The 10,708-nt window shown below is 48.6% G+C and overlaps 1 protein-coding gene across 1 annotated transcript in view; it reads right to left on the bottom strand.

Moving 5' to 3' along the window:
- Dnajc6 (DnaJ heat shock protein family (Hsp40) member C6) overlaps positions 1-10,438 on the bottom strand; it is a 118,929-nt gene extending 108,491 nt beyond the window's left edge. Inside the window, exon 1 of the mRNA XM_004633974.2 lies at positions 10,372-10,438. Within this exon, the coding sequence (XP_004634031.2) occupies positions 10,372-10,393 (22 nt within the window). The 5' untranslated portion in view covers positions 10,394-10,438. The remainder of the gene's footprint in view (positions 1-10,371) is intronic.
- Between the last annotated feature and the right edge of the window lie 270 nt (positions 10,439-10,708).

Raw genomic sequence — 10,708 nt, 5'->3', positions numbered from 1 at the left:
CACTGGGATTGGGCTCAGGAGTATATATTAGCCGAGGGCTGGAGGGTAAAAAAAAAGAAGCTTGCTGTAAGGGGCCTGAATAAACCGCTGAAGGAAGAGCTGTGTGTTGCGTCTTCCTTGCTGGCGAGGTCGTGCGCAACACGCTCCCTCTCCTTTTCCGCCCTCCTTCACATCCTCTTTTCTAGCTGTTTGAAAACATTTTCATCTCCTATGAACTCAAGGGGCTTGTAATCACCTAAGAGTCATGTGACCACACGTGCTTCACAGAAGGAAGGTCTGTGCCTGTACAGTCTAACAAGGGCCTGGCACGAGGTGCGTCTGTTCCTCTTGCTGAGCCGTTTTTAGCTCGCTGGTGTGGGATTTAAATTTAGACCATTTTTTCCCAGTTGAGGGGGTGGAGGTGGTGTATGCCCCACTATGGCTCCTGCTGCTGTGAGATACTGGGGAGACCTTGAAACAGCCAATTTTTCCAAGAAACGGTGAAAGGCAGAAGATAGTTTCTATCGCTTGTGTCCCCCGAAGCCTTGGCTCTCTTGCTGGGCCTTTCCAAAGATGGCTGGATCATGGGTATGTGAGTAGGGATTAACATGGATTAAGTGTACAATAACTAAATTAATCCACTGGTTTGTTTAACATGGTTCTGGGTATGGATAACAGGAAGGCCTGCCCCAGTTGTGGGTGGTACATAAGGGACAGAGAGGCCCACTGCTTGCTGCCTTCTGCTGACCCTGCCATGGACTGTTCCTCCTCTGTGCTGCCACTCTGCCCTGCAGCCCGGCCTGGGAGCCAGCTGAGTATGGACTGAAACCTCTAGAAACTGGGAGCTAAAATAAACCTCCTCCTTGAACTTTGGGTGTTGGGTATTTTGTCCCAGCAATGAGACATAACCAAGACAACTATGCAACGACATCTGTAAAGTGGGGTGTCTGTCTTCCCACAATTATTTTTTCCTTTCTTTCCTTGCGGTGAAATCTTGCTATGGGCTAGCCTCGGACTTGAGCTCATGTCACCCTTCTGCCCCAGCTTCCCCAGCAGCAGGAAGTCCCGGGGCGCACAGCTCCCAGTCCCTCCTGGCTCTGCGCACCTGGTGAAGCCAACTTCAAAGAGCAAAAGTGAAATGAATTCACTTCCAGGTCACAGAAACTCTGACTAGTTCTTTTCTAGCAGAGAAGTCCCGCCAGAATACTAAAAGGAGTCCATAATGCTGAAGAAAAGACAGCAGAGGGGACCCGCAGGAACGCAGGAAGAGGTGACACCAGTGACAAGAGGGAATGGGCGGGTGGATATGAACATAAGACTCCAACAGCTGCAGCTGCAGCCTCTCACAGGGACTCCTGTAGATGTGCAGAAGAAATGATTCATAAAAATAACACAAGGGCCAGCCAGCTAGCTCAGCAGACTAAAGTGCCTGCTTAGGCAGACACAGGGACCAGAGTTCAATCCCCTCGTGCTGTGCCGGCCCCGCCCGCATGGTGCATTGAGACAGTGATTGAGACTGGGCATAGTGACGCATGCCTGTAATCCCAGTGCTTGGGAGGCTGAAAACAGGAGGATCACTATGAGTCCAATCTGTGCAGTGAGACCCTGTAGACCCTGTACTGAAAAAAAAAAGTTTTAAAATGCCATGTGTGGTGGGACATTCCTATAATCCTAGCACTGGGTAGACTGAAGCACGGGGATCATTGCAAGTTTGAAGCCAGCCTGGATTACACTGTGAGACTCTGTCTCAAAACACCAAAAGCAAACAACAACAACAAAAAAAAATGACAATGCACAAATGGGAAACAAGTAGTAACTCACCATGCAGTTCTATACCTATATCAATAATCAAACCACAGACCAGGCTGTCAGAAGGATTTCTTTTAGAAATGAATGTATAAGCATCTTATAAAAGATATAGATTACATACAATGGTAAAGAAAAATTATAAAAATGGGTAGAGGTATAACATATATCAGTTGACCCAAATAAAGCCGGTATAGCTATGTTAATACCAGAACCATAGACTTTAAGGCAGGAAACAGGACTAGAGATAAAGAGATATTTCGTTTTTTTTTTTAATTTTATTTATTTGTGTGTGTGTGTGTGTGTGTGTGTGTGTGGCCAGCTCAGCCCACCAGGGGGCGGGCTGGCTGGCATGTGGTGCTGGGGGATTGAACCGTGGTCCCTGGGCTTTGCTAAGCTTGTTCTAAGTAGGTGCTTTAGACCACTGAGCCATCTCACCAGCCCCAAAAGAGATATTTCATAATGAAGATACAACAACTGTAAAAGTGTACGTCGGGCCAGGGTGATAGCTCAGCAGCATAAGTGCCTGCCTGGCATGCGAAAGGTCCTGAGTTCAATCCCCTGATACCAAAAAAAATGTGTATGCTACACACCTGATAGCAGAGCCTCAAAGTTACAAAAATGGAAAAACTGGCCAACAGAAAAAAGAAAAAAAAACCTTTTAAAAAAAAGGGAAATTCAAAATCACAATGCATGGAACCAAAGAGCCTCTCTACATGCTTTTCAGTACATGCACAATATACACGCATGAAAATGAACCATATACAGGGCCTCAAAGTCCCAAAAACTTTCAAAAACCTAAAATCACACAAAGTATCTTCTCTCACTATGGTATAGGTAAACTGGAAATCAATAGAAAAAAAAAGAAAAAAAAAAAACTAGAAACTCCCACAAGTACTTAGAAATGAAGAAATACATTTTTATATGTTCCTGTGGTTAAAAAAATCAGCCACAATGAAAATTATAAAATATTTTAAACCAAATAATAATAAAAATGTGGCAATAATGCAGGTGTAGCAAACACAGTGATCCAGGGAAAATTTTATATCCTTAAATAAAAATACTTTTAAAAGAAAAGCTGAAAATCAAACATCAAAACATCTATCTCAAGAAAAGATTTCCAGGACCAGTAGATAGCTCGGTGGCATAAGCACCTGCCTCACAAGTGCAAGGTCCTGAGTTGGATCCCTGGTACCTCAAAAAATTAGAAAGAAAAGATTTCCAAAATCACAAAAGAAATAATAAAGATAACAGTAGAAGCTCACAAGGCACAAAATAAAAATATTATTTTTATTTTGAAAAAAAAAAAACAAGACAAAGACTGCAAAGGCTGCTGAATTTATAAAGCTTCGGCAATGTGCACCAAAGGGGGAACTGTCAGGAGGGACCAGCAAGACCGTTCAGCAGTCTAAAGCGCCTGCAAGCTCAGGCATGTCTGCATGGACCACGGTTTGATCCCTGGCACCACATGCCCCGCCAGCCAGGCCCCAGGGTGAGCTGAGCCAGCCACAAAAAAAAAAAAAAAAAAAAAAATAGGAATACCCATTCAAGAATGGAAAATAAAGACCAGCCACACAAGGCACAGACATTTACACAAACACAAGGAGGCATAAAGAAAGTCCTATATTACTAAATTCTACAATTCGGATGAAATGGGGAAATTCCTAAAAAGATACAACTCACTCAAACACAGAAAGAAACATTTGAATAATTGTATCTCTATTAAAAATTCAAATCCACATTCTAAAATCTTCCAACAACAGAATTTCTCAGCCCACGTCTTCACTGTGAATTTTCCACACGTGCAAGCAAAACTTTCAGGATTAAAAAGATCTTCTGGGGAATATTCTAAGGAAAACAAATATTCTGAATTCATTTTCTGAGGTCGCGGTGTCCTTGCTGTCAATGCCCAAGAAGGCGCCACAGCAAGAGAAAAGTGCCGGTGCGGAGGGCCAGCGAGATAGCTCAGCGGGCTAAGCGCCCGCTTTGGCAAGCATAGGGACCATGGTTCAATCCCCAGCCCTGCATGCTGCACCAGCTCTGCCCCTGGGGCACACGGAGTCAGCGAATGAGTCTGGGCGTGATGTCGCACGCCTATAATCCCAGCTCTGGGGAGGCTGAAAACAGAAGGGTCACTATGAGTCCGAGCTATGTAGTGAGACCCTGTACCACATACATAAGAAGAAAACAAAAATGCAGATGTAGGCCAATCTCATGAGCCAAGGCAGTCCTTAAAAAGTAAAATAAAATAAAACAAAACAAAACAAATCTCTCAGTAAAATAATAGCCAGGGGTGGGGAGACGGCTCAGTAGAACAAGCGCTTCCCTGGCAAGCGCAAGGGTCTGAGTTCAATCCCCAGTTCCACCAAAAATAAAATAAAATAATAGCCAGGCAACTGCACCAATACATAAAAAGGATAACAGCACAGCCTAGATAACTTTATTTCAGAAATAAAAGCTAACTGCTACTCACTCTAATCAACATAAGAGGCACTTGTAATCCCAGTACTCCAGAGCCCGAGGCAGGAAAATCCCAAATTCAAGACCAGCCTGGTCTACATAGTGAGACCCTGTATCAAAAAAAAAATTAATTCACCACCCAACTAACAAAATAAAAACTATTTAATAAAACTCAACACTGAGTCATGATTTTTTTTAATTGTGTACTATATAACATCCGTAACCTCATGAAAGTTGCCTATGTGAGTCCCTTATGACACACTACACTTAGTGGTAAAGGGACAGCTCTGCCTGAAATCAAGAACAAGATAAGGATGTGCACTATCGCCATTTCTACTCAGTGTTTAAGGAGGGGTCCCTGTGTGTATGGTAAGGTAAGATAGAAGGAAAGACATGACTGGAAAAGAAGAAATAAAATTGCTGTTATTTGCCGAAAGCCAGCTGCCTCCATCTTGGAGCCTGAAAGTCAGAAAACTACTAAAATTAGTGAACTTAGCGATGACACAGAAATGACGTCAACATATGAACATGAATTCTATTTCTACGTTGCAGGAACAACTCAAGAATGAAACTTTAAAGTGGTAGCTACAGGCTGGGGAGATAGCTCAGAGGCGTAAGCGCCCGCCTGGAAAGCACAAAGAGGTTTGATCCCCAGATCCGCGTGCCGTGCTGGGCCCCTGCCAAGCCGGCCACGGACACCGGGTGTGGTCGCGCAGGCCACTGCCGGGGAGACTGAGACAGAGACAGGAGGATGGATCACTAGGAGTCTGACCTGCATAGTGAGACCCTGTACCAAATAAATAAATCTTTTAAAAAATAAATAAAAGGGGCTGGGGAGATGGCTCAGTAGAAAAAGCGCTTCCCTGGCAAGCGCAAGGGCCGGAGTTCAATCCCCTGTTGGTGTTCACAGCTCTGTCAATCACAGCATCTCTCCCTCAGGAGTCCAGCTTGTGCTCAGCTCTCTCCAGACGTGCTGAGCCTCTAAATTCTTGTGATCGCCTCTAAAGGAACCAGGAATACAGACCAGATATGGAATTCCCGAAAGTTTTAACATTGGCTAGAATCTTCCTAAACAGACAAGGGGTCAAAAATCAAGTCATAAAAAAAAAAAGTCATTTTGCCACCAACTGAGTGCTCGGGGCCAATGCACATCAATATTAAAATATTCTGTATTTCCGCCGAATCTTGAGGTGAAATTCAAAGCTAACACAGCCTAACACAAAGCCACATATATCTACTATTTCAACTACAACACAAGTAGATGCAAAGTAAATGATTTCTAACACAAGCATGTGTCCCAACACCTGAGCACTAGGGCAGAATGGCTCTAGAGGACAGAAGGAAGTCACTGGGCTCAGTGGCCCAGGTACAGATGAACGGGACCGGTGAACTGGTGTCTCAGCCACAGCAGGCCCCCCTGGGTAAGTGATTTGATAAACGGATCGAAGCGTGATCTTCCTTAGGCCCACGCAGCATTTTGAGCCTGGAAACTGCGGTACACAGATAAGGCCGCCTGATAGTCTGGGCTCAGAAAAACACGGAGGGCTTTGCCTACCTCGCTAGCAAAACATTTGACAGTGGTGGCGGACACAAGCTAATCTGGCACTAAATGGAATGGTCCAGAGCGTGACAGCAGGACAGCAAGCATTTCTGCCTCTGCCCAGGAATTCCACCCAAGGCCCCTGAATCACGTGACACTCAACAGCGTGCAGATTGCCAGCGAGTCCACAGAGCTCTCCCAGCAGCTCTGACCACACAGGAGAGCTGGGCAATCATCCCCGAGACCTGGGAGATCATTCACGGCCCGCAGCCGCCCCAGCGAAGAAGCCGCCTCCCAGCTGCCCGCCAGCCGCAGCGCGGGCGAGCTTCTGCGGGAGAACCAGGGTGCCAAAGTCGCCGTGCTGGGCACAGAAATACCAGCACTTTGGGATCTCTTCACATTTATTTTACTTTCACTTGGAGTGTGGATAACATTATTTCTTAAATGCTAGAGCCTACAAAGCTGGGTCTGACTCTGTCCAAGCCCCAACCAGGTTTTGTGATGAATCTAAATAACAACCAGGGCAGGGCCACTGGCACACACGGCGCCCAGCTTCCATGCTAAGTGTTATGCATGTGTTCATTTGCTCCCAAAACGGCACGTTGGGGGCTGATGAGATGGCTCAGTGGTCTAAAGCACCTACTTAGAACAAGCACAGGGACCGGTTCAATCCCCCAGCACCACATGCCAGCCAGCCCCGCCCCCTGGTGGGCTGAGCTGGCCACACACACACACACACACACACACACACACACACATAAATAAATAAATTTAAAAAACCAAAATGGCATGTTTGTTATTTTGAAATAAAATCTAGGAAAATAGCAGAAGAAAACTTTTTCTGACCTACTAAAAACAAATCAAAAAAATTCTACCTAAATTATCAAGCTTTCTCCTTTCTTATCTTTGTCTTCAGATCTTGTTGTATAAAATACTCAAAGACAGCAGAGAGGGTGGCACACACCTATGATCCCAGCACTGGGGAGGCTGAGGCAGGCGCATCATGAGCTCAAAGCCAGTCTGGGCTACACAGTGAATTCAAGGCCAGCAAGACCCATCTCAAAAACATAAGTAAAATAAGACAAAATACTCAAAGAATGTACTGAAAGAGAAATCTGGAACAGAATCTTCAGCATTTAAATGCCTGTTTTACAAACAAACATAACCTAGTGGGGAATGGTGGCACACACCTGTAATCCCAGCACTACTCAGAAAGCTGAGGCAGGAGGATCATTTCAAGTTTGAAACCAGCCTGGGCTACAAAGTGAGCTCACGGCCAGCCTGCACTGCACAGTGATACCCTGTCTCAAAAAGACAAAAAAAAAAAAAACCTAGAAAATTAGTCAAATTCTTAATTCATTTTCTTCCAGTAAAATACCTCCTATCTCCTATCTTGCATTTTTTTTTTACCTTGCATGTTGAGACAATCTGTAAATCACTTCTCCAAGAGCTATTCACCTGCTACTTCTTATTTAAATAGGAGCTGTAGTTATTATAATAATTACCTGTCATGTTGATCAATGTTTACTTATTAACTGAGTCGACGTTTTCTTCTTTGTTGCCTTATACATAATTTACTAATCCTGGCCTGCAAAGCATTGAGGTACAAGGGTTATGTTATACACAGACTTTTGTATTTAAAAACTTCACCATTGTAAATGGGCAAGCTACAGAGAAACGGGATGGGGTGGGGCGCAAATAGACAGGCTGTGTTTCACGCACACCAACTCCACACGATGAGCGTGCTCAGCATGCGCCACAGACTTGTGCAAATAAAAAGTAAAATAAGAGGGCTGGCAAGCTAACTCCGCGGAATAAGTACCTGCCGAGGCAAGCACAGAGACTGGGGTTCTGTCCTGGACACCACAGGCCATACTGGCCCCACCCCCAGGCGCACTGAGCCAGCCCCCCAGACCCAACCTGGTGGTGCACACCTGTAACCCCAGTATTGGGCAGGCTGAAAACAGGAGGATCACTACAAACCTAAACTGCATAGTGAGATCCTGTACCAAATACATTAAAAAAAGATTAGAAAACCTTCACTAGACTGTCCTAAGGTACAGGAAAAAAATGGCTGGCAATGATTAGAAACCATGCAGCCATGACCCAACACACACTGCACGCCAGGCTCGTGACGGTGGCTTCTAAAAATTCAAGCTCTGCCTGCTGATCGTCCACCAGAACACACTGGTCATGAATTCATCCAGTTACATTTCATCTGGTTCTCTTCATTCACCTTTACGAGGAGACAGGCTTCCCAAACAAGGCACACATTTTACAAGTTGTTTGTCATCCTAAGAAAAGACTAAATTTTAATTTATCTGTTCCATAAGCTGGTTGATCCTTTGGTACCCACACAAGCTCCAGGTCTGGTTGCCATGGTGACATCACTCACACACACACACACACACACACACACACTCACACTCACACTCACACACACGCACATTCATTCAGCTGGGCTTGTCAACACACCCCTCACCCAGCCCTGAAGGGATTCTTCCTGCATATTTCTTTCTTCTCTGCCTTTTCTTTTTCTTTTTCTTTTTTTTTTTTTAAACCAGGAATCAAACTCAGGACCTTACCCTTTCCAGGCACGCGCCATTGAGCTATACCCCTGGCCCCGAAGGGCTTCTTTTAAGGGAACACACTGACTTCCATCGCTGTCAAGGGCTGAGGAATCCTTTCCCCAGCACCCATTCTGGGTCTGCGAACTACTGACCGGCTCTTGCAGCAGACAAACGCAGGCACATGCGTGCGTGAGCAGCAGCACTTCAGACTCTTCGCCAGTCAAATAACAGGTCCCAATCTGGGCTCTTCACAGGTTCAAACTGGGTCCACGCCATCAGGACGCAGCCGCCCAGCCCCATGGGCAGCAGCAGGGCGGTCAGCACAGAACGGAGGTGCCCTCCCCGCGGGGGGCATCCCCTCGTGCTCTACCCCTCCAGCCCCCTTGAAATGCTGCTTCAGGCCCACTGTGCTGCCTCCTCACCTTCCTCCTGCTGAAAAGCAGTAGCACCAGTAGCATCGGCTAACTTCCCTCCCTCCACCCATGAGAAACCGAGCCCGAGGGAGGAAGGGCCTCATCCTCCCGGCTGGGTCACCGAGGGGCGACCTACTGCGCCAGCCCAACTCTTTTCGGCACAGAGTCCCAGCTCCCTGCAGACCAGAGCACACTGCTAGCCTCAGACCTGCTCAGACCTGACGCGGTCCCGTCCCCACGATGGTGAATCCTGACCTCGGTTTAATTTTCTCTAAATCACGCCTGGCCTAGCATGACTTAGCAAATAAGCACTTTTTTTTCTTTCCTTGAACCCTTTCTGCAGCCGCTGCAAATCCTGGCTGAGAGGCCAGCGTCCTTCGCAGAGTTCATGTAAATGCGAGCTCACACCTGGTGTGGTCCGTCCTTGGGTCCTTGGGCCCGCGAGGCCGGCTTAGAGCGGGTCAGTGGACGCTCCCCACCCGGCCCAGGCAGAGCTGCTTAATTCAGATTTAAACCTCCGAACCACACAGACCCATGTCTGGATGAGCAGAACGCTGGCAGAACCCGGCGCCCGGAAACTGTGGCGGTACCGACACTGGCGTTGGGGCTGAAGCCATGCTTACCCGGCAGGGCTGTCTGGAACAGGGGGTAGCGGGTTTCTGGGTTTCTGTGGGGGATGCTGTCTTGTTTTTCTCTTTTAAACATGGAATTCCTTTCTAATAGGCTCATGGCAGGGTGGAAGGGGCAAGACCCCCGGGGACACAGGACTGGGAAGGTCACCAGGGCCAGCCCAGGGCAGAGCTCAGGATGTGAGGGGGGCTGAGGACCCCGGAATCAGCGCGACACCACTCATGCCCGGGGACGACCGACCGGACACTGCAGGAGGAGGCCCAGAGGGGCCACGCTGGGCCTCCCTGACTGGGGGTCCAGGGCTTCTCCCCCAACTACGGCAGAAAATGTAAGGAGCCTGAAGAGCTTTAAAACCCCCAAGTCCTTGCTTAGGAACTTAAAATGATGCTGACTTAAGTCCAGGAGCCCTTTCCTCTCCTGAGTTTCCTCTAAATCCCTTTCTCTCCTCCCCCCCCCACCCCTCCCACCGAATTAGTGCTAGTGCCTGGTTGGGGTTTGGGGTGCTGGGGGATGGGGCAGCAGCACCCCCAAATGTCCCTTCAAGATAAACAGTTGTGAAGGTCGGGCCGCGCCCCAAGGGCCCGGAGAGATGAATGCCCACCGCGGGCCCTGGGGCTCGGTTATCTCCAGAACGCACCCTGCCTGCAGTCCCCAAGTCGCGCAGGGCATTCTCATCACGCCCTGCGCCCCACACGCCCGCGAGGAGCTCAAGGGAACACCCGAAACAAAAATGATCAGAATCCCGGAGCGTTATAGGTCAAGCTGCGTGACAGCGGTGTAGGTTCCTCAGCCAAGATGAAATACAGAACACGAAAGCAGAGTTCTGCTAGGACGCGACACGAGAGCGCGGAATGCACACCATCTGCCAGTCACTGGGAGTGGACCCGGGTTACATAACCACAGCCCAGGCACCCACGCGCGGCACCTGTCCGGCGCCACCCTGCCGCCCTCGGCTCTGCGCGCTGGCCTGTACCTTTATTTTCGGAATCTTTCATCCTCCGCCTCCTTCCTCCCTGCCTTCTGCGGTCTCCTGAACGGCCAGGCCGGGCCGGGGTCTCCGCGAGAAGGCCGGGCTGGGAGCGCGCCGGCCGGCTGTGCGGCTGGGAATCTGCTTCGCCGGCCGCGGGATGAGGATGCAGGCGACGTAAACACAGCCTCCAAAACCCGGCGCGGACCGCTGTGGATCCGGAGCCAGGCCGGCGGCTGCTCCCCGGGTGCGAGCAGCCGGCGGGCGCCTCGGCCTCGGGCAGCGGCCGCGGGTTCAGAGGTGCCGCCCGGGGCTGAGTGCAAGCTCGGGCGCGGGGCGCGGG

This window comes from Octodon degus, unplaced genomic scaffold (genome assembly GCF_000260255.1).
Source record: "Octodon degus isolate 3935 unplaced genomic scaffold, OctDeg1.0 scaffold00057, whole genome shotgun sequence".
NCBI classification, from domain to species: domain Eukaryota; kingdom Metazoa; phylum Chordata; class Mammalia; order Rodentia; family Octodontidae; genus Octodon; species Octodon degus.
The sequence above is the reverse complement of the archived record's forward strand: the minus strand, read 5'-3'. Positions and strand labels throughout refer to the sequence as shown.